General features: G+C 39.3%; 1 protein-coding gene across 1 annotated transcript in view; it reads left to right on the top strand.

Moving 5' to 3' along the window:
- FBXO16 (F-box protein 16) overlaps positions 1 to 23,997 on the top strand; it is a 72,967-nt gene that overhangs the window by 33,776 nt on the left and 15,194 nt on the right. Inside the window, exons 6-7 of the mRNA XM_043487290.1 lie at positions 15,830 to 16,036; positions 20,148 to 20,312. Of these exons, the coding sequence (XP_043343225.1) occupies positions 15,830 to 16,036; positions 20,148 to 20,312 (372 nt within the window). The remainder of the gene's footprint in view (positions 1 to 15,829; positions 16,037 to 20,147; positions 20,313 to 23,997) is intronic.

Below are 23,997 nucleotides of genomic sequence, written 5' to 3'. Positions count from 1 at the left end.
GAATTGAAAAACACAGGTTCCAGATCAGCTGTACTAAATAATCTGCTTGACTTCAGCAAGTCTCTTATGCCTCTGATCTTTACTGCCTGCCTTTGGAAATTGAGTGGCTTGAATGAGATGACCTCAAAGGTCCCTTCCAGGTCTAACATTCTGACTGTGTGAAAGGGGTTAAAAATAGATGCCCAAGTTTACAGCTGGGCAGACCATGTCCATACGATAACTTCAAAGGCTTTTCCTACACTTCTTCAACAGGGCATTTGCCAATGATCAGCATAATTTTGAGGTCCTCTTTTTTTTATTTTGGCCACACTGCACAGCATATGGGATTTTAGTTTGCTGGCTAGGGATAGAACCCATGCACCCTGCATTACAAGCGCGGAGTCTTAAACACTGTACCACTAGGGAAGGCCCTGGTTTTTGTTTTAATTTTGCCTTTTTTCTGTTCTGTAGTAAAATGAGACATATGAAACTGCTTCAGTCTAAAATAAAACTCATAGGAGTTTAACTTCACAAGAGGCTTTAAGCAGAGAGATTGAATTCAAATGTAGATGCCAAAATTATAGCATCGTCAGATTACAAGATAATTCAGGCCTTGTGAAAACTTTGAGAGGAGGAATGTTTTATATGTATGTATTTCTTTGCTGTCTAGTGTAGGTTTTTTTTTTCCATCTAGTAGTTTAATTGAAAGTGATCAATATTTCTTTTTTTGAATATGGTTTGCACATGTAGTACAGTACACGTGTAGTTAAAAGAGTGTTCTGAGAAAAAGCACCTAACCAGCATCCATCAGTCATAATTTAGGAGCCCCAAAATGTCTTACTCCTCCATGGTGATGATGTCACATGGTGAAATATGCAACCACAGTGTCAACAGACTGAAATAACAACCATGGGATTTTGACTTAACAGCAGGCTCTGAGTAAACTGTGATGTAAACAAACCAGCAATCTGCAAGGAAAGATGATTCTCTCTAATGTTTTCCACTTGAAGTGATACTGTTTCCGGGCTCTTTTTTTATTTTAATTGAAGTATGGCTGATTTACAATGTTGTGTTAGCTTCAAGTGTACAGCAAAGTGATTCAGTTATGCATATATATCTATTCTTTTTCAGATTCTTTCCCTTATGGGTGATTACACAATATTGAGTAGTGTATGTACTATAAGTAGGTCCTTGTTGGTTATTTATTTTATATACAACAGTTTGTATATGTTAATCCCAAACTCCCAATTTATCCCTCCAACCCTTTTCCAGCTTTTTAAGATCAAAAATCTGATTGCAAATCCTTGGAATGAAAACTTGCTCCCAACCAGAGACTATAAGATTCTGAGTCTGCCTGAGGATTTGACAGTTAAATAATTTGTTCCAAATTATACTTCTTGTCAAGGGTAGAGTCAGAACCAGATCTGAGTTTGTCTACTGTTTCTCTTCTTGCCCCTCACGCCTATCAGTTCCTACCTGACTCTAATTGCCTTTTGGTGAAGAACTGGATTGCTTGGACTCTGTTTAGACTTGGTCATTGGCCTTCTAAAGACCCTACCTCCCACCCTCTTTATTTTATTATCAATGATTGACTTTATTATTTATTTATTAAAATATTTATTTTATTTATTTATTTGACTGCACTGGGTCTTTATTACAGCATGCAGGATCTCTAGATGCGGCGTGTGGAATCTTTTTAGTTGCAGCATGTGGAATCTAGTTGCCTGACCAGAGATGGAACTCTGGCCCCCTACATAGGGAGTTTGGCGTCTCAGCCACTAGACCACCGGGGAAGTCCCCCTGCCACATTCTTGCTGACTCTCCCCACCCCTTCAAGCCAGTGCCCTTTTCTTTCTGATGCCTTCTGTCATCATTGGACACCATGATGGTCCTCCCAACCTGCTTTTGAAAGGAGCTTGTCATCCTGGGACCTAATTTTTTTTTTCCCCCCACTGTCAGGTCAAACCATGGGCAGCAATTCATTGAGAATGTAGGGCTTGAGGTCAGAATAGGGAAGATCAAGGTTGGAGGTCAGAATAGAAAGACCATGGTTCTAGCAGGGTTTCCCAGGTGTTAGTGATAAAGAATCTGCCTGTCAGTCCAGGAGATGCAAGAGACATGGGTGTGATCCCTGGGTCAGGAAGATTCCCCTAGAGTAGGAAATGGCAACCCACTCCAGTATTCCTGCCTGGGAAATCCCACGGAGAGAGAAGCCTGGCGGGCTACAGTCCATGGGGTCTCCAAGAGTCAGACATGACTAAGCACGCTTGCACCGCATGGCTTTCTAGTGAGGAACCAAGTATATTATTCAGCTGAACATACAGTCTGGAACCAATCATTTCTTTTTTAAATCTATAAAGGTAACCCTTTGGACCTCTTCTTATCCTCTCTAAAACAGAAAAGTTGAACAAAAAGATCTTTAGATTCCTTTTAGCCCTAAAGTTCTATGACATCTGAATCTCTTGTTGTTGTTCAGTCAGCAAGTGTTTTGTTGACAGCCTCCCCTGGAACCTGTGGATCGTATAAGGGAAAGTAGCTGTAATCTACCTGGGAAGTGAAAATGAACAGAATCACCTGGCGGGCAATAGCAAACCCTAGAAAGGCCAGGTGGAGCATGGGCTGCAAGTGGAGGAGGAGTTGGGAAGAGTCAGAATGCTGGTGCCTGAGACTTAGGAGGGGAATTAGATGCTTGATAGGATTTTGTTAGACACAAGAGAAGGGTTCAGGAATTGTGTGAATCCTGATTTTTCTCTCTTTCTGTTATTCTTTACTTTTTCTTGGCTGCACTGAGTCTTCGTTGCTGCACGAGGGCTTTCTCTAGTTGCAGCGAGTGGGGGCTGCTCTCTAGTTGCAGTACGTGGACTCTAGGACGTGCAGGATCAATAGTTGTGGATCACTGGCTTAGTTGCCCCAAGGCATGTGCAATCTTCCCCAACCAGGAATGGAACCTGTATGTCCTGCATTCGCAAGGCAGATTTTTAACCCCTGGACCACCACGAAAGCCCTGAATCCTGATTTTTCAGTCTTCTGAAAAATTCTATAGTTTTTTTTTTTTTATAGGTTCTCTTCTATTTTCTTTTTCTTTGCTTGTTGTGACCACTCCATTGGCCTGTGGGACCTTAATTGCCCAACCAGGGATCCAACCCTCGCTTTTTGCAGCAAAAACACAGAGTCTTAAACCACTGGACCCCCAGCGAAATCCCCCTCCTCTATTTTCATCTAGAAATTCTGAGATTGTCTGTCACTGATATTTGAGGGTCCTAATAGCCCATGGGGCAGTTAATTAGGAGGGAGGAGAAAATGGTATTCCTTTTCTTCTTCTCTAAAGTATAAAAAGTGTCTACCTGTGATATATGATAGTCCCTGGTTAGTAGCAAAGATGACATTTTACAGGCCTTGAGGTTGTTGTTGAATCAATTATTTCAGTCTCCATTTTGCCTGCCCTTTGAAAGCAGAATTTGAGTCTAAAAAAAGGAAGGAAAACAGATCTGTTGGAAGCCTGAAACCAGCCTCTCATCCTCCTCCACAAAAGGGAAGAAATAGGCCTGAGCTGGTTTCTAAATAGGAATGTTCTGACAGTGCGAGAGAATTTAGAAAGTGCCAAGAGGAAGGGAAAAACATGGAGCCCAATTTTGAAAGCCGACAGAGAGTGCAGTGTGGGTGTGAGAGAGACATTCACACCTGTTTCCTGCTGTATCTTGCTTCCTGGCTCCAGATCGCCCTCCTCTGCCAAACCTTCTCACTCTAGTTGTCCCTTCCTCACCCATTCAGATAGATACACAAATGACTGAAGCTCAGGAAAACACCTCTCCACTAATATGTAAATACACTCACATGGTAGCGATACATCCAAAGGATATTCATTTGTCACAAGCATATTGATTCCTTGCAGCAAGCTTGAGTACCTGTAATATGCCATGTACAGCACTCTGCAGTGGAGAAGTCAAGGTGAATAAGACATAATTTCTGTCCTAATTGGTATATAACAACAAACCTATACAGATAAACACTGAGCTGTAAGCCCAGAGGCGCACATAGGCAAACATATAAGTAATGTACACCCACTGATATGTGAACTCATGAAATAAAAAAACAGAACTGCTCACTCATAAATTTCACAAGTTCTAATGCTAGTAATGCTGAAATATTTGGAGGGAGGGTCTCCATTTTCCTATTTTGCCTTTGTCAGTTTTGTCATCACCTTTCAAATTCCAAAAATGATTTCACTTTATAGTTCCATTCTTTTCTTATTTCTTGCCTTTAAAGAATTATTTATTCTTTAAGATGAATTGTTTCACATGGAGAAACTAAGAAAAAAGAAAGTTTGCCCAAGTTATAAATAAAGTTACCCTTTCAGGTACAAAATCTGTCTCTTTATACTCAGTTGATAAAATGGAAAAGACTGTCAGTATTTAGTGATTGATCCTTTAATGATGTCTTTTTAAAAAATTTATTTATTTTATTTTTGGCTGTGCTGGGTTTTCATTGCTGTGCAAGGGCTTTCTTTAGTTTTGGCAAGCAGGGGCCACTCTGGCTGCGGTGAGCTGGCTTCTCATTATGGTGGCTTCTCCTGCTGGGGGCAGGGGCTCTAGGGCGTGCAGGCTTCAGTACTTGTAGTTCATGTGCTCAGTTGCACCAAGGCATGTGGAATCTTTTGGAACCAGGGATTGAACCCATGTCCCCTGCATTGGCAGGCAGTTCTTAACCACTGGACCACCAGGGAAGTCCTAATGATGTCTTTTTAATGGGTATTTTGAACCATGAAATATGAAATCATTCCATCTTTTTTTTTTTTTAATTGTAGGTATTTGAAGAAAGAAGAGCTCTGCTTGGAAAATGGGTAACTATTTAAAGTATACTTGATTCTAAGTCAGAAAGAGAAAGACAAACACCATATTAATATTACTTATGTGTGGAATCTGAACTGTGGCACCAATGAACCTACCCTCAAAACAGAAACAGACTCACAGATGTAGAGATCAGACTTGTGGTTGCCAAGCGGGAGGAGAGGAGGGAGCGGGCTGGACCGGGAGTTTGGGGTTGGTAGATGCAAACTATTAAATTTAGAATGGCTAAGCAACAAGGTCCTACCGTATAGCACAGGGAACTATACCTAGTATCCTGGAATAAGCCATAATGAAAAAGAACATTAACAAAGGAATGTATATAAATCTATATATCCAAATCTAAGTTACTTTCACACTTCCTCAAAGGAAACACAGTCTCAATGACCATTGTCCATGATCAAAGTACAGTAAGTCTATTGTGTATGAATGAGTTCTGTTCCAAAAGTGAATTCATAGGTCCAATTTGATCATAAATCCAACAAAGTTAGCCTTGGTACCTAACTAACACACTTGGCTGCATCCCACTGTTTGTAAGCTTGCTTCCAGACATCCTGGGCTTGAAATTAAAAAACTGTTCTACTGTAGCCTACACAGTACTGTAAAGTACACAAAAGCAGAGCCACTTGTGGGGGATGGACACGCAGGACCGTGCACGCCAGACACATGAGCTAATGTCATTGGACATGCGAACACACATTCGCATCTTTGAAAGTTCGAAACTCAAATGTTTGTATGAGGGGAATTACTCTATCCATCTCTAGCCAATGTACATTACTCATCAGATTTCTCTACAGTCTCATTGAGAGTCTCTTCCACCCAAGAGAACTGGAAACATGGTCATACAAAAACGTGTACACTAATGTTCATAGTGGCATTATTCATAATTATCAAAAATGTAAACACCCAAATGTCCATTTGGTGAGAAATGGATAAACAAAATGGGATCTACCCAAACAATGGAATAGTATGCAGCCTTAAAATGAAAACAATGGAATAGTATTCAGCCTTAAAATGAAAGGCAGTTCTGTTTCAAGCTATTCACATGAATGGACTTTGAAGACATTGTGCTGCGTGAAATAAACCAGACACAAAAGGACCAATATTGTATGATTCCACTTTCATGAAGTTCTTAGAACATGCAAATTCACAGAGAAAGAAAGTAAAATAGAGGTTATGAAGAAATCGGGATGTTATTTAACAGGTACAGAGTTTCAGCTTGAGTTTTAAAAACAGTTCTGCAGACGGATGGTGGGGATGTTGCACAACAGTGTGAGTGTGCTTCATGTCACTGAACTGTACACTTAAAAATGGTTAAAATGATAAATTTTGTAATATATAAATTTTGCCATAAATTTTAAAAAGCAAGGACAAGAAAAAAGAGTGAAGTACTGATATATGCTGCAACATAGATAAACTTTGAACATAGTATGCTGAGTGAAAGAAACCAGACACCAAAGCCACCTAGTGTATGATTTCATTTATGTGAGATATTCAAAATAGACAAATCCATACAGACAGAAGATAGATGAGTGGTTTCTGGGGGCCAGGGAGCAGGGTGGAGTGACTGGCTGTAATGGGTATGGAATTTATTTGGGGGGTAATGAAAAGATTCTGAAATTAGTAGTGATGGCTTTACAGTCTTGTGACTATACTAAAATGCTGGGTGGTGTGGCGGATGAATTGTATGTTAATTTAAAAAACAAATCAGGATCCCTTTTAAAAAATTATACTTGGATCTTTAACTCTAGGTGTATATAGTGAACTTGAAATAGTCCATCTTTAAAGCATACAGTCAAAGCCTTCTTTCCTTTTAAGGGAGCATCTTTGCCCCAGAATATAGCAGTAGACAGAATATCCTACCCTGTGAGATACTGAGATTCATTTTCCCGTATGTCTTAGTCCATTCCAGGTGCTATAACAAAACACTGGTGGGGGCGGGGGCTTATAAACAACAGAAAATTTATTTCTCATGGTTCTAGAGGCTGGAAAGTTCAAGATCAAGGTGCTAGCAGACTGAGTGTCTGGTGGGAACCTGCTTTCTGGCTCACAGACTCTCCATGTGTCTTCACATGACAAAAGGGATAACAGGTCACTCTGTAGTCTCTTTAATAAAGGACACTAAACCATTCATGAGGGCTTCCCTGGTGGCTCAGTGGTAAAGAATCCACCTGCCAATCAGGAAACTCTGGTTCGCTCTCTGGGTCAGGAAGATCCCCTGGAGGAGGATGTGGCAACCCACTCCAGTATTCTTGCCTGGGAAATCCCATCAACAGAGGAGCCTGGTGGGCTACAGTCCATGGGGTCACAAAGAGCCGGACACAACTGAGCGACTGAGCATGCAGGCTCGCAATCCCATATGTGAATGTTCTCCCTCATGACCTAATCCTCTCAAAGGCCCCACCCACCTCCCTGTGTCATTACCATAGGGTTAGGGTTTCAACTCAGGAATTAGGGGTGACATAAACACTCAGTCCATCCCACTAAGACTAAGATGAAGCACTGTATCTTACTGTTCTTGTTTGTCTGATTTAGTCACCGCTTCTTTTCTGGGCTGGTCTACAAGCTTCAGTCTAAAGATAATTACTAACCTAAAGAAGAAAAATAAAGTCATGTCCACAGTGTTTCTGGAAGACTTTACAGATACCTTGGAGAAGGAAATGGCAACCCATTCTGTATTCTTGCCTGGAAAACCCCATGGACAGAGGAGCCTGGCGGGCTACAGTCCATGGGGTCGCAAAGAGTTGGACACGACTGAGCGACTTCACTTCACTTTTACTTTTACAAGAAAAGGGCAACATTGATTTCCTTCAGACAGGAAAACTGTCTAACAGGTGGAAGAGACTCTTACCTGGAGAGCCTTTTGTGTCTTTTGAATTTTTAATCATGTGAATGTTTTTAATCATGTGAATGTAGTACCTATTCAAAATAATAATAAAATTTTATAAAATAAAGTCACTAAAAATGGCAAAATGAAAAATACCCCAAATTTACAATCTAGCTAAGTTTTTCTCATATTGTATTTGTTTTTAAACTAACTTTGTTACCAACAACTTAAAAAAGAGACTTATAAAAAAAGCAAATAGATAAAAAGAGACATATTTAAAATGACTATATTTGCATTTTCATTCTACTTACTATGAGTGGAAATCCCTAAATTAATATAACCAGGGCTAATGTTCAGGCAGAATTCATTGGTATGGCTGACCAGCCTCTGTCTATTTTGATTGGTTGGTAGCATTGCCAGTTGTTAAACATTTTTAATATCACCCTGGATAAAATTCAGGGTCTTCAAACTTTTAAAAAGATCTTGTTAATTCTCTTCTTTTACCATAACTAATAGAAGCATGTATTTGCAAAGGTCACTGATATTTGCAAAGATCACTAACTGTCTCTCTGTTCCAATCAGGGTTCCAAACTGCAGGGTCAGGCATGGCTTTACCATGCCCCTTGTTGTACATTGTTGATGCCATCAGGCATTTAATAAATATTTTCTAAGTGAATAAATGATGGTTTTTCTCTTTTGCCCAACAACAAACTTATTCCATGAATTCAACATTCAGAAAACTAAGATCATGGCATCCAGTCCCATCATCATGGGAAATAGATGCCGAAACAGTGGAAACAGTGGCTGACTTTATTTTTCTGGGCTCCGAAATCACTGCAGATGGTGACTGCAGCCATGGAATTAAAAGACGCTTACCCCTTGGAAGGAAAGTTATGACCAACCTAGACAGTATATTAAAAAGCAGAGACATTACTTTGTCAACAAAGGTCTGTCTAGTCAAGGCTATGGTTTTTCCAGTAGTCATTTATGGATGTGAGAGTTGGACTGTGAAGAAAGCTGAGTGCAGAAGAATTGATGCTTTTGAACTATGGTGTTGGAGAAAACTTTTTTTTTTTTTTTTTTTTTAGTCCTACCACTTTATTGCTACCAACCCATCTCCCTCACCCTTGTGCACACATGCTCAGTCATGTAATCCCATGGACTTCAGCCCTCCAGGCTCCTCTGTCCATGGACTTTTCCAGGCAAGAATATTGGAGTGGGCTGCCATTTCCTTCTCCATGGAGAAGACGCTTGAGAGTCCCTTGGACTGCAAGGAGATCCAGTCAGTCCATCCTAAAGGAGATCGGTCCTGGGTGTTCATTGGTAAGACTGATCTCGAAGCTGAAACTCCAATACTTTGGCCACCTGATGTGAAGAGCTGACTCATTGGAAAAGACCCTGATGCTGGGAAAGATTGAGGGCAGGAGGAGAAGGGGATGACAGAGGATGAGATGGTTAGATGGCATCACCGACTCGATGGACATGGGTTTGGGTGGACTCCGGGAGTTGGTGATGGACAGGGAGGCCTGGCGTGCTGCAGTTCATGGAGTTGCAAAGAGTCGGACACAACTGAACAACTGAACTGAACTGAACTAGATCATATGGTAATCTTTATACCTCCATGAAAGCCACATGAATTAAGTTTGAAGAGGATATTGCCAGTTTATTTTTATTCAGTTTTCTCTCTCCATTTTAGGTTTTAGGCTTTTTTTGTCTATGTGTTTTATGAACAACATAACAGATTAATAGCATAAAGAATGCATTTTCAATAAGAAGAGAAGTAAGGATACAGGTTTTTTTAATTTTTCCTTTATTTGTGGCTGTGCTGGGTCTTCCTCTCTGCACAGACTTTTCTCTAGTTGTGGTGTGCAAGCTTCTAATTGCCATGGCATCTCTTGTTGTAGAGCATGGGCTCTAGAGCCTTCTCATTTAAGTTGTGGCATGTGGGATCAACACAGGCTCAGTAGCTGTGGCATACGGGCTTAATTGCTCCGCTGCATGTAGGATCTTCCTGGATCAGGGATCAAACCCATGTCACCTGCATTGGCCAGTAGATTCTTTACCACTGAGCCACCAGGGAAGCCCAAGGATACTGATTTTTAAACTTAGCATTACTTGGGATTTTCATTGTAGGAGTCAAGTATTGGCTTTAAAGCTCAATCTCATGTTAGAAGTAAAGTCACTTTTTAAAACAATCTGGATAGTAAGGGGCAAGATGTAATGTGAAACCTATTCAATAATAGACAATCCAAAAAGTATTTTATATTTAGCCATGTGTGTGTGCTCAGTCTTGTCTCTTTTGCGACCCCATGAACTGTAGCCCGCGAGGTTCCTCTGTCCATGGGATTTTCCAAGCAAGAATATTGGAGTGGGTTGCCATTTCCTTCCCCAGGGGATCTTCCCAACCCAGAGATCAAACCCAGGTCTCCTGCATTGCAGACAGATTGTTTACCAACTGAGCCACCAGGGAAACCCAAGATAATATAACCAGTAAGCAAAAGGTAACAAGCCTCTTCCTTTATCTTGACCTCACTGCCTGAGAACTTGCCTTTCCTTGCCATTTGGTGTGAGATGAGTGGCACTGATGCCCTGGCAATTGTCCTCACATCTTGAAAGTGCAGCAAGAATCCTTGTAACAACTACTCTGAAAATGGGATTTTCACAATCCTATTGTCAAGAAAGCCCTATACAAAGGCATTAAAAGTAACTATAAAATATAATTATGATATGATATAAGATCGTATTGTTGCTGTTTAGTCACTCAGTCGTGTCTGAGTCTTTTGTGACCCCGTGGACTGTAGCCCACCAGGCTCCTCTGTCCATGTGATTTCCCAGGCAAGAATACTGGAGCCAGTTGCCATTTCCTTCTTCAAGGGATCTTCCTCAACCAGGGATTGATCCCCTGTCTTCTGCTTGGCAGGCGTATTCTTTTCCACTGAGTCACCAGTGATGGCCATATAAGATAGTATAGCATAAAATAATATAGCACAATGCCATATATTAATTATATATGATATTAATATTAAAAAGGAACTAACTGTAAAATGAAGTATCATAAATGGTACCAGGGTAAGAAAATGGTCCTAGCTGCTCCCCTGTCTCACACATTAGATCCTTGGCCATGATATTATGGCTCTTTTTTCTTGAAGAGCTGAAGCAAGAGATGTGGGACAGATATATATACTACTATATATGAAATAGATTAAAAAAAAAAACAGGAACCTACTGTATAGCACAAGGAACTATATTCAATACCTTATAATATCCTACAGTGGAAAAGAATCTAAAACAGAATATGTGTGTGTGTGTGTGTATACGTATCTATATATCTGAATCACTATGCTATATACCTGAAATATTGTAAAATAACAATGCTTCAATTTAGAAATTTTTTTAAAAAAGAGAAAGATACTGGGTGATTACCAAATTCATATACAGTTAATTCTTCAATGGATTATCTACTTTTTGGATTATTCCCAGCACCTTTTAAATTCCAAGGGGATTTTCCCCAGCTGTTACGCATTCTTCTCAGTCATCTACCCACCTTCAACTGGTAGAAGTTCAAGGAATGCAAATTCATTTTCTATTAGCCTAAATAAACACAATTAGAGAGGAGAAACCCCCGAGGCAAAGAACACCTATCAAAGCCAAATATAAATTATCTTTGACTGTTATAATCAGGGAAATAAATGAGAAACCAATGTAATTATCTTTTTAATCTCTAGAGGGAAAGGTTTGAATGTTTTCTTTTATAGATTTCTTCAGCACTTTATAATCCTAATGTTCTTTTATATTCATTCTAAATCACTGTTCTTCAATCTGAGCCTGTTCTCTTCTTGTGGGCATCCGTGAAAATAATTGAGCTGACCTCAATCCTTCCAAGTGTGCTTCCTGTCCTTGTTAATGTACAAACATGGTAACTTTATGCTTTGCAATTTAATTATTTGCATATCTAATAATTTACCCATCATGCTTATTATTTTTAACATCACTATGATATTTTATAACAGGGGTCCCCACCCTCGGGGCCACAGACCCGTTGGTACCTCCCATCAGATCAGCAGTGGCATTACATTAGAAATAAAGTGCACAATAAATGTAATGCTATGGTTTTTTCAGTTGTCATGTATGGATGTGAGAGTTGAACCATAAAGAAGGCTGAGCAATGAAGAATTGATGCTTTTGAACTGTGGTGTTGGAGAAGACTCTTGAGAGTCCCTTGGACTGCAAGGAGATCAAACCAGTCAATCCTAAAGGAAGTCAGTCCTGAATATTCATTGGAAGGATTGATGCTGAAGCTGAAACTCCATACTTTGGCCACCCGATGTGAAGAGCCGATTCATTAGAAAAGACTCTGATGCTGGGAAAGATTGAAGGCAGGAGGAGAAGGGGACAACAGAGGACCAGATGGTAGGAAAACATCAGTGACTCAATGGACATAAGTTTGAGCCAGCTCCAGGAGATGGCTAAGGACAGGGAAGTCTGGCATGCTGCAGCCCATGGAGTTGCAAAGAGTCGGCCTGACTGAGCGACTGAACTAAAACAAAATGTAATGTGCTTGAATCACCCTGAAGCCATCCCTCCCTGCCTGTTCCCCCAGTCTGTGGAAAAATTCTCTTCCTTGAAACTGGTCCCTGGTGCCAAAAAGGTTGGGGACCACTGTTTATAATATTGGCTACCATGACTACAGTTAGTCATACACTCTATTAGGAATTTTATACATATTTTCATTTATTTAATCTTCCCAGTAACTCTAAATTTAGATATAATTATTCTCAATGTATAAATGAAGAAATTAAGAGGTTCTGAATGGCCTCATTCCCAAAGCCCCCATGCATCCTTAATGCCATATTTTCTCTTATCATGTTGCTGAGCTGATTCACTATTGTGAGGCATTTGGGGTTATTTCTGATTTACTGTAGTGCTAATTATATCCCATAAAATTTTTTTCGTAACCCTAATCATCCTGGGTCCCCATGTAGCTCAGTTTCTACAGAGTAGCATGTAGCACTGCCCAAAGTAATTTTAAAGATGAATACCAATTTTCATGTTGTCTCTCAAGGAAAAATCACAGGGGATCCAATTCAGAACTCATAACACTACTTACCAGATCCCCTTTCTTCATTCCCCAGTTCTCTCACACTGTGTAACTGCAGGAAAGGCAGTTCCAGTCTGAACTGCCACAAGCTCCCTCCAAGCCAAAACCCTGCAGCTCTCCGGTCTCCTTATGCCCGCCACTGGCTCTTTGTTTTATAGATCACCGCAGCCTCGTGGGCTGGTCCTTCCCCTGGCCCTCGCCACTCTGGTCTGACTTATCTATTCATTCTAATAATCCATCCCCAAAGGAAAGAAGTCTCATTTTATGATAGTTGGAAATAGGGACTGTGCAGAAACAGACCAAGAAGAAATCTGGGAACATTCATACATGAATACATTTTATTCATTTTTTTGTAAGTTAAGGTTTCTGATGGGTTTTTTTTTTTTTTTCATTTTAGAGTCCCCCCTCCCCCTTGAATGATAGCGTCCAAAGTGAGATTCATGAGCACTGAATAGATCCGGTAACAGTGAATAGTTTTTGTTTCATTTAATGTTCTTTGTTTTGGCTGCACTGGGTCTTTGTTGCAGCACACAGGCTTTCTCTAGTTGTGGCATGTGGGATCTTAGTTCCCCGAGCAGGTATCAAACCCTAGTCCCTTGCATTGGAAGGCAGATTCTTTTTATTTCTTTGTTTATGGCTGAGCTGGGTTGTGGGCTGAGTCTTTATTGCTGTGTGGGGATTTGTCTACTTGTCGTGAGCATGGGACCACCCCTCTCTACTTGCAGTACACAGTCTTCCTACTGCAGTGGCCTGTTGCAGGGTGCTTGGGCTTCAGTCGCCATGGCGTGTGGGCTCAGCAGTTGTGGCTCTCAGGCTTACTCGCCCCGCAGCATATGGAATCATCCCAGACCAGGGATGGAACCCATGTCCCCTGCACTGGCGGATCCTTAACCACTGGACTACCAAGGAAGTCCCACAGTGAATGGTTTTAATCAAGAAGTACTCCAACTAATTAAAAAAAATAGATCCTATGATTATAAAGAAGTTGACTTGTCATAAGCCCTGTCAAAAATACATTTTTACTTTATATGCCTTTTTAGGTGGTCAATGTATTTTCTGATTACAACTGAACTATTATAAAATTCTGATTACTTTATAATAAGTAGCAAATATCTATCAGTGAAATGCAATAGCATATAAAATACAAGTAGCCCCAAACTTCCCTGTTTTCTCTTCTCTGATGGACTAAAGAAGAAAAACAGGTTTAGACTCTGATAACAGCTCCTTAAGCTGGTAACTGTTCCCATAAGAACCTTTCTTTTGATTTTGGCCAGCTCTCACGTTCTCATCTTTGGTCAGTCACTCATCTTGGGACTGGTTTGGGGTCATCACTGGGGAAAATTGTGAAGTAACCCAAGCGTTTGTTTGGCATGCCCCAGATTGCTTTGGCATGTACTTCCTGTTTCTGGCACTCTTTTTTTTTTTCCAGGTCCTCCTATCAACTTTTCCTTTCCAATCATATCAATCATTTACATATTAGTAGTACTTTAACTGGAGCCTCCCAGGTGGTGCTAGTGGTAAGGAATCCACCTGCCAATGCGGGAGACCCAAAAGACACAGGTTCAATCCCTGGGTCAGGAAGATCCCTTGAAATAGGAAATGGCACCCCATCCTAGTATTCTTGCCTGAAAAATTCCATGGACAGAGGAGCCTAGTGGGCTCAGCAAAGAGTCAGACAAGAGTGAGTGGCTGAGAACACACACACACACACACACACACAGAACTTTAACCCTATATACTCCCCCTTCTCAGAGATATTTGCTTGTATTGCCTTATCTGTAATTGTGAACGCAAAGGTTTGTTTCTGGTCCTGGAGTTTTAATCACTAATGAGCTGATATAGAAACTGTGGGGGGAGACTGACTGCCCAGGTGTCTTCTCTTCAGGTTGTACGGACAGTCCCTGGCTTAAGATGCTTTGGATTAGCAACTTTTTGGCTTTACAGTGATGCAAAAGTGATAGACATTCAGTGGAAACCATACTTAAAACTTTGTATTTGGGTTTTTTTGGAGGGGTGGCTAGCCATGTGCAGTAGGATCCTCTTTTATGGTGCCGGGCAGCCAGTGAGCCACAGCTCCCGTCAGCCGCTCGGTCACAAGAGCACGGGCCAGATACACTTAAAACCATCAGTACCCAGACGGCCATTCTGGTTTTCACATTCAGTGTGCTTGTGTACATGCTAGGCTGCATTGTCGCGTCCGACTCTGTGCAACCCCATGACTGCAGCCCACCAGGCTCCTCTGTCCATGGAAATCTCCAGGCAAGATACTGGAGTGGGTTGCCATTCCCTTCTCCAGGTGTAGTAGTCAATAAATTACATGAAGTAGTCAACACTTTATTATAAAATAGGCTTTGTGGTAGATGATTTTGCCCAACTGTAGGTTCATTTGAGGGCTTCCCTGGTGGCTCAGTGATAAAGAATGCCCCTGTCAATGCAGGAGACTCAGGTTTGTTCCATGGAATCTTCCTGACCCAGCAGGGCACGGCAACCCACTCCAGTATTCTTGCCTGGAGAATTCCATGGACAGAGGAGCCTGGTGGGCAACAGTCCATAGGGTCGCAAAACAGTTGGACATGACTGAGCGACTAAACAGCAACAAGCATCAAGGTTCATATACATGTTCTGAGCACATTAAGGTAGACTGGGCTAAGCTAGGATGTCTGGTAGGTTAAGTGTATTACATGCATTTTTAATTTATGATATTTTCAACTTATGATGGATTAATTGAGATATAGCCCCATCAGAAGTTAAAGAAGATCTGTATTTTACAAGTCTATATATATTCTCAGTTTATGAATATGACCAGCTCCCAAATTTTTCTGTAACTCCAAGTTTTGAGGTCAAGTGCACGTCTATGTCCACACCGGCCTTGCTTGGGCTCACGCTCACAAATGTGAGAAAGAAGAGGTAGGTGGCAAAACGTGGGGTGTACTCGCTACGGAAAGAAATGCATGCAATTCGTTAGGAATAAGTTACTAAACTCACTTTCTGTGCAGTTCTTTATCTCTTTCATAATGTGTCTCTGGTGTCAGACTAAATCTGGAGCTTTTTTTTTTTTTGCTTTGCTTTTTTTTTTCCCAGTTTGACAAATGGACGGATACTCAGAGGAGAAGAATCCTGACAGGCTTGTTAGAACGCTGCTCCCTGTCACAGCAAAAGTTCTGCTGTCGAAAGCTTCAGGAGAAAATTCCAGCAGAAGCTCTGGATTTTACTACCAAGCTCCCAAGGGTGTTATCTTTATATATCTTTTCCTTCCTGGACCCCCGAAGCCTTTGTCGTTGTGCACAGGTACAAAGAAGCAGTGTTCGGTGTTTTGTAAAGACAGCCTAGAAAATACTGAAACTTGAGGGAAAAAAAAGAACGCACGTATACAAAACCAAGAATTGACAAGATGTTCAGTATGTTTAGTTTGTACAATTTGAATTAGCCCCCATCTCTTTTGTGTCTGGCTGTGCATTTAGTGCTCAAAGGGGAGAAAAAGTAAGCCATCACTAAGTGTCCATAAAATAGTATTAGCCAGTTGGGGAAATATATACACGTGTACATAATGGATTCATCAGCAGAATAGTCTTATATGGCACAGCAGAGGACCATAGTAAAACCTTAAAGTGTATAGTGCAGGCCATTCATAAATAGAAAAGCGCAAAATAAGGTGCTAACATGATAAATACAAAAGCATGTGAGACTGAAGAAGTTTAGAGTGGACAAATGTACTCACAGGTTGGAAAAGCATCTGACCATTATTTTCTTACAAGTAATTCCATGGTGTATTCAAGTATATTTTTTAAGATATAAAATTGATAGTCATTTTGTTGATTTCTTTGCATAGTCTAGAAAGACCAGAAATTACCTGTTACTGTGCATTCACATGCTAACTTTAGTTTTTAAAATTAAGAAAATGAAAAAAAAATTAAGAAAATGAATGCAGTAAGATAGATGACTTATTTAATAATTGGTGTTAGGACAATTGGGCAGTATCTGGAAAAAAATTCTAGAAGGATAAAAGATTGATATGAAATTATAGGAAACCATTTCCTACTCAAAGGAGGGAATTCCCTGGTGGTCCAGTGGTTAAGTTTCTGCTCTTTCACTGCTGAGGGCAGAAGTTCAATACCTGTTTGGGGAACTAAGATCCTGTAAGCCACCAGGCATGACTAAAGGGGAAAAAAAAATGTAATTAAAGGAAATCTAGGGAAGGAAGACTTTGTGAGTAATTTATAATATTCAGAGCCTCAAAAGAAAATGTATAACTTAAAATCTTGCTTTATTTATTTTATATATATTGTATTTATATTATATATGCTTTATAAATAAAGAAAGCAAGATTTATATTGTTGGGGGTGTGGGGAAACAGGCACCTTCATATGTTGTTGATAGATAAAGTGATGCAAACACCAAGGAGAGCAATTTGGTAGTATTCAGTTTTTAAATAAAGATTCCTGGACATTCCCTGGCGATCCAGTGGTTAGGACTCTGTGCTTTCACTAACAAGGGTGTGACTTTGATCCCTGGTCAGGGACCTGAAATCCTGCATGCCATGAGACATGGCTAAAAAACTTAAAAAAATTTTTAATTAAAAAAAAAATAAGATTACTTTTGGCCAGTAGTTCCACTTCTTGGAATTTGTCAGATGGGTATACTTCAACACAGGCAAAATTTATGTCTATAAAAGAATATTGCATCATTGTAGTAGCAAAAGGTTGGAGATAATGGAAATGTCTGCTAATAGCAGAGTGGTTGCAACTATCTCCGCAATATATCATCAAGAAAAAAAGGTGTAAAATTATCCTACCATTTTGGAAAGAATAAAAGAATGTATCCATATTCGTTAACCTTCTGGAATGGCACACAAGAAGCCAGTAACAATGGTTACATTCAGGGAGGGCAGTGAGTGGCCAGATGACAAGGATGAGAGAGACTCTTTTTTTTTACTTTTTTTACAGTGCGCCCCTTGGTATCTTTGAATTTAGTGTTGATGTACACATGTTACTTATTCTAAAAATGAAACCATTTGTTTTTTTAAAAAAGCACAGTGTTTTAAATGCCCAGTAATAGAGTATCATTCAGGCATATAATGAATTATTAGGCAGTCATTAGAAAACATGTTTTGGAAGAACAGAGATGCTTATTATATGTAAAATGAAAAAAGCATGATTTTAAATTGCAATGCAGTTTCCCAATTTTGCTTTCATATATACCTGAAAAACAGAAGGGAAAATAACTCTACCAGCTTGTTGATAATGTTTGGTCAACTCTGATTGACAGGGTTCTGAGTATTGTTTTTCTTCAAGTTTCTCAGAACTTTCCATGTTTTTCACAGGGAGAATGTTATCATCCCAGGGATATGTGATACGAAACAGCCACTGTTATCATCTCTGTGTACTGTATGTCAATATTGGTAGATTTCAGCATCGTATTTTACTCCCAGAACTGACTGTGAGGCACTTGTTCTTTAGCTAGATTTAAAAAAGTAAACAATAAAGTCATTGCACCAAGATGAGCTGTGAGCTGTTTAAAAATGTGGTGGGGGTTGTCTTACAGTTTTGAAAGCTCTTACCTACCCTCAACTTTCCTCATTCCTATTTAGTTTTAAACAAAAAGCAGCAAAAATAAAAAACAAAGCGAAATTTTATCTCTCCCCAGTGTGGGGTGGCGGGGGGGAACCCCAACTTAACTACCCTGGTCTAAACCAGATCTAAGTAAAAAGAGGAAGAGGGTGAGAATTGAGAAGAACTTTCTCCCCATCCCCTCCCTCCCAAACTCCACATCTTGATTGAATTAACTAACCATATGAGGACTGAGAGCAGTGTCGTTTCACTCTGGGTTGCACGAAGTGGTTATCATCTCTATTTCTGCCTGCAGTGTTGTATTAGATCCTCTAAGCCTTTTCCTCCATGAGATCCTGAACCTACTGTTTCTCCAAATTATGCCCCCTTCTGCTTCCCTCTCCCATACATGTCTTATCTTCAGCCCATAAAATAATCCTGGACGTAATAGGAACTCCATACACAATGGATGGAAAGAGAGAGGAAGAGAGACAGATCGATAAACAAATGGATAGGTAGCAAGTTGCATTACAGAGTGTTCTGCTCCTTTTGGGGGCACTCAAACATTATTTATTATTGAGTTAACCTTGAAAAAGAGGCCAATTTTCCAAGGATGAAATGAATGTGAAGATTAGCTGTCATCTCTGCAATTCTTGAAAAGAGACATGGAATGCCTAGTCTCAACTTTATACATGGACTTGACTCTAGTTTCTACTAAGACTTATTTAAAACCTGGAGTAAATTATTTTAAACACTACTACACATAATAGGGTCACCGCCACCATTTGCTGGATGTGTAGGATTGACCATAATGCTCTGAAAATGGAATGTACAGAATACTTTTTTCTTTAAATTTATTTATTTGGCTGCACCAGGTGTTAGTTGCAGCATGTGGGATCCAGTTCCCTAACCAGGGATCAAACCCTGGCCCCCTGCACTGAAAGCATAGAATCTTAGCCACCAGACCACCAGGGAAGTCCCCAGGATAAATACTTAATGCTCTATTGAATCTAAAAGGCTATTTAGGACACACCAATATAGTATTCGTCATTGTGTTCCCTTTATAAAGTTTATATTTAGTTACATCATAAGAATGGAGGGAAAACAGAAGCATATCATGAAAAAAATAAGCCATGTGCCAACTGGAGTTTCTGTAGCCTCCATATAACTTTGATATGCAGACTTCCAGAGCTCTTTAGGAAGTTCCAAAGTCTTATCTGAAACTTAGTTTCCGCATTTGCAAGGGGAGAATATTAATTATACTGCCCTTCAGGTTGTGATGAGGATGATTAATAGCTTGATAAATATCTGTTGACTTGGATTCTGTCTGAATTAACATTTTTTAAAAAAAAAAGAAAAAGGGGTAGCCAAAGCCAGTGCTCTGTGTGAACCGGGAGGGAAGTTCAGGTTGGAGGGGACGCATGTATACCTATGGCTAATGTATGGCAAAACCATCATAATGTTGTGAAGTAATTATCCTCCAAGTAAAAAAAAAAAAATCTCCTGCCTGGTTAGGAAGCACTTCAGGTAGGAGATAACTTAGCTGTGATTTGGAGGAAAAGGACCAAAAAGAAACTAGTTGTGAATTCCAGGCCTGGTTTATCTAGTTAAAATTATGTTTACTCTGATTCATTCATGGGCTTCCCCAGTGGCTCAGCAGTAAAGAACCCACCTGTGATGCAGGAAACACAGAGAGGTGGGTTCGATCCCTGGGTCAGGAAGATCCCCTGGAGGAGGGCATGGCAACCCACTCCAGAAAAAAAAAAAAAAGTTCTCTAAGTACCAGGGTGATAGCTGAAAACCTAGAGAAAGTGGACACGTAAACTGAATAGTTTTTAACTTTGTTTTTCCAGGTGAGCTGGCATTGGAAGAACTTAACTGAACTGGATCAGCTCTGGATGCTAAAATGTTTACGGTTTAACTGGTACATCAATTTCTCCCCAACTCCCTATGAGCAGGGTGTATGGAAGAAGCATTATATTCAAATGGTGAAAGAACTCCATGTTACCAAGCCCAAGGTAAATTTGGGAAAAGAAGCAACAGAATTACTAATATCAGCTACTTAGGAATTCTAGAACTAAGTTGTGGAAGGCCATTGGTTCAAAAGAAATATACCATGACTACAAAATTCCCTTGTTCTAAGAACTTAACAGCTCTTTTCAAGATACCCATGTTAGTTGAAAGTCATCTGACACTCACAAACTACAGTTCCATCCAGGTTAGGACTTGGAGCTCCTCTTTCTCTCTGGATTCCTGGATTTCTGTGTCTCTAACGCCTACAGAACCCAATTCTGACACTGGGATTCTGTGGGTAATGTGCAGTATTTATTACCTATGGGTCATCAAATTTTACTTAACTAATTCAAATTTTCTGTGATTCTACCAGGCAAACTGGTTTATGTTTCTATCATTTATAAAGAAAAGTTTTGCAATAAATTAGTAATTAGGAAAGGGCATAATTGGCATATTAAAATTCTTTTTACTTTATAAACTAGCAATGTAAAGTCCCTACATAGAATCGTAAACAGTAAATAATATGAGCATAAATTTTTCTAGTGGTTTTCTATGCATTATAACCAATGTTTATGTTCATTCTTATAGTCACAGTTAATTAGATAACTTATGGGAAATTTTTATGAGCTTTTTCTTTATGGCATGACCTATATACATGCAGAGTTGTGCATTGTTTTGTATAATAGAAGAGTTCCTGAAAATTATGTGTAAATTAAAAATTTTAAATTATTTTTAAAACCACAGGGATTTTTTAATATAGGAAAGCTGCAGTGAGTCCTTTTTGAATTGAAGAATCCTTTTGAAATACGAATAGTTGGTTCTTAACATGCTCATTTACATTTCATTTTATTGTGTTTACTTGAAGTAGAAACCCTCTACATTTAATATAGTAATAAACTGCATAATTAATACTGTTATGATTAAAATAATAAAAGCAGCCTTTCTGATTTCAATGATAGCTGTTCTTCATGAGAATTTCTTTTAAAAAGAAAAATTTTTAATGCAGTGGTGGAAGAGTTATTTTTAAAATTACAATAGCTATGACTCCTTTTATCACAAGGCTTTCCTTAACTCTCATTTGAAGTCACTCATAGGCAGGGAAAGGCTTCAATAGCTGAAGCTTGGGTTATTCTGGGGCAGAGGACAGAAAAGTGATTAACCAGGTTGTAGAATGAAAAAAGGTTTTGAGTATTGTATGTAATACTAATTTTAAAACTTGGTCTTCAACAATAACTCTTTTTTCCAGAAACTATTTATGCATTTCCCTGGTGGCTCAGATGGTAAGGAATCCACCTGCAATGCAGCAGATGCAGGTTTGTGCCCTGGGTTGGGAAGATCCCCTGGAGAAGAGAATGGCAACCCACTCTAGTATTCTTGCCTGGAGAATCTCCATGGTCGGAGGAGCCTGGTGGGCTACGGTCCATAGGATCATAGAGTCGGACATGACTGAGCAACTAACACACACATATTTTAAAATAATGAATAGTTCTGATACAAGAAAATTGACACATTGTTGCTTAGTATTTAATTTCTTTAGGGAGTACTTTGTTATAGTAAATTTCAGTTTTTCTACTAAAGAAAAAACTGGCAAATTAAACCCAGTAATATATAAAAAAAGAATAATACATGATGACCAAGTGGGATATGTCCAAGGAGAGTAAGGTTGGCATAATATTAAAAAATCAGTCCATGTAATTCACAGAATAAAAGAGAAAAGATATATGGTCATTTCAATATATGCAAACAAAAGCATTTAAAATTTTTTCAACATTTGCGATTTTAAAAAGTCTCAAAAGGCTTTGAGTAAAGGGAACAAATTTTTTGTTTACTTAACAGAAAAGTCATCAGTTTTCATTATTACCTATTTTGTTAAGGGGTCAATATTTTGTACTTTTCAAAATTAATGATGTTTGTTTATGTATATAGTTACTAGCATTCATGCCTAAATTTTCTCCCCTGAAACTGCTTTTTTATTATCATGTATTCTTTATTACCAGTGGTGTTAAATGAGACCTCTTCCAGCAAAAATAGATTTCATTCAGTGTAAACTCAGAAAAATGAAACGAATGTCCATCTTATTTTATTTATTTTGTTTTTTGGCCATCGCATGTGGCTTGGGATCTTAGTTCCCTGACCAGGGATTGAACTCCTGCTCTCGGTAGTGAAAGCATAGAGTCCTAACCACTGGACCACCAGGGAATTCCTTGAATGTCCCTTTTTTTTTTTTTTTTTAAGGGAAGGATTTTTATTTGTTTTCTTCACTTCTGTGCTCGATACATATAGGTCTCAGTAAATTAGTGTTAAGTAAATGTATTCATTTTACATGTAACAAAGGCTGTGTGCCTCCTCAGTTGGTTCAGTCATGTCCCACTCTTCCTGACCCCATGGACTGTAGCCTGCCAGGCTCCTCTGTCCATGGGATTCTCCAGGCAAGTATGCTGGAGTGGGTTGCCATTTCCTTCTCCATTGAATGTCCATTTTAAGTGAGACCTGCACTGTGCTGTGCTCAGTCATATCCAACTCTTTTCAACCCCATGGACTGTAGCCCACCAGGCTCCTCTGTCCATGGGGGTTCTCCAGGCAAGAATACTGGAGTGGGTTGCCATGCCCTCCTCCAGGATTCGCACAAAACATCGAATACTAATCTAGTAATGAGCTATCGATTATATAAAAGTAAAATGTCTTCTTACTCTGCTACTTATACTCACTCACTAAATCAGTAAATATTTATTAAATACTGTTATGTGCCAGGTGCTAAGAGTACAGTCATCTTAACCCCACTTTCTGGAAGCCTAGTCTATGGCCCAGGACACAGACAGTTACCACATTGAATATGAAGTACTATCTATCCTGTAATAGAAATATGTACAAAGAACAGCTGAAACAGGGATAAGAAACTAACTGATTCTGCTTGGAGGAACTTGGGGAATTTTAAAATTTTCACAAACAATTTAAGCAAACCAATTTACTGAGCAAAGCTTCCCTAATCTCTTAAAGAACAAAAATTAAGCCTTTAATGGCTTCTCAACATAGCAGTACCTCTTCCCTTAGGCTACAATCGCATAAAAACCCTTACGAATTTTATACACACAAAAAAACATTTTTTTTTTTGGCAGAAAAAAACATCTTTCATTTTGGGCAATTAAAAAATAGACTTTCAAAAAAAAATAGACTTTCATTTCCCAATTCTTTGGAAATGGCTGGTTTTGATAATTGATAAAATCTATAGCTTACCCATACATAATGGAAATTGTCTCTGTGTTTTAGATAGGTAGGACAGGGTACTGTTTTTAAGAATGTATATTTTTATGAACAAATAAACTGCAGTTGTGGAATAACTGTATAATGATAGGTAGGTGAGGTGGCAATATAGGAATATAGAGAAATTCATTGTGTGGGCTTGAAGCTGGACAATCCTGGATTCAAATTCTGACCCTGTGTCTTATTACTTGTGTCTTAATAGTAGTAGTGGAAAAATTAATCAGTTTATCCTACCTTCAGTTTTCTCTTCTGTAAAATGGAAGTAGTTACGATTACCTTTTAAAGTTATCATGAAGGTTAAATAATGTAGGAACGGGACTTTCCTGGTGGTCCAATGGTTAAGACTCCATGCTTTCAATGTAAGGGGTGCAGGTTTGATCCCTGGTAGGGAGAATTAAGATCCGGCATGCCTCACTGTATAACCCCCCT

This window comes from Cervus canadensis, chromosome 14, assembly GCF_019320065.1.
Source record: "Cervus canadensis isolate Bull #8, Minnesota chromosome 14, ASM1932006v1, whole genome shotgun sequence".
Lineage (NCBI taxonomy): Eukaryota > Metazoa > Chordata > Mammalia > Artiodactyla > Cervidae > Cervus > Cervus canadensis.
Note: the sequence above shows the minus strand (reverse complement) of the source record. Positions and strands in the feature narration are given on the sequence as shown.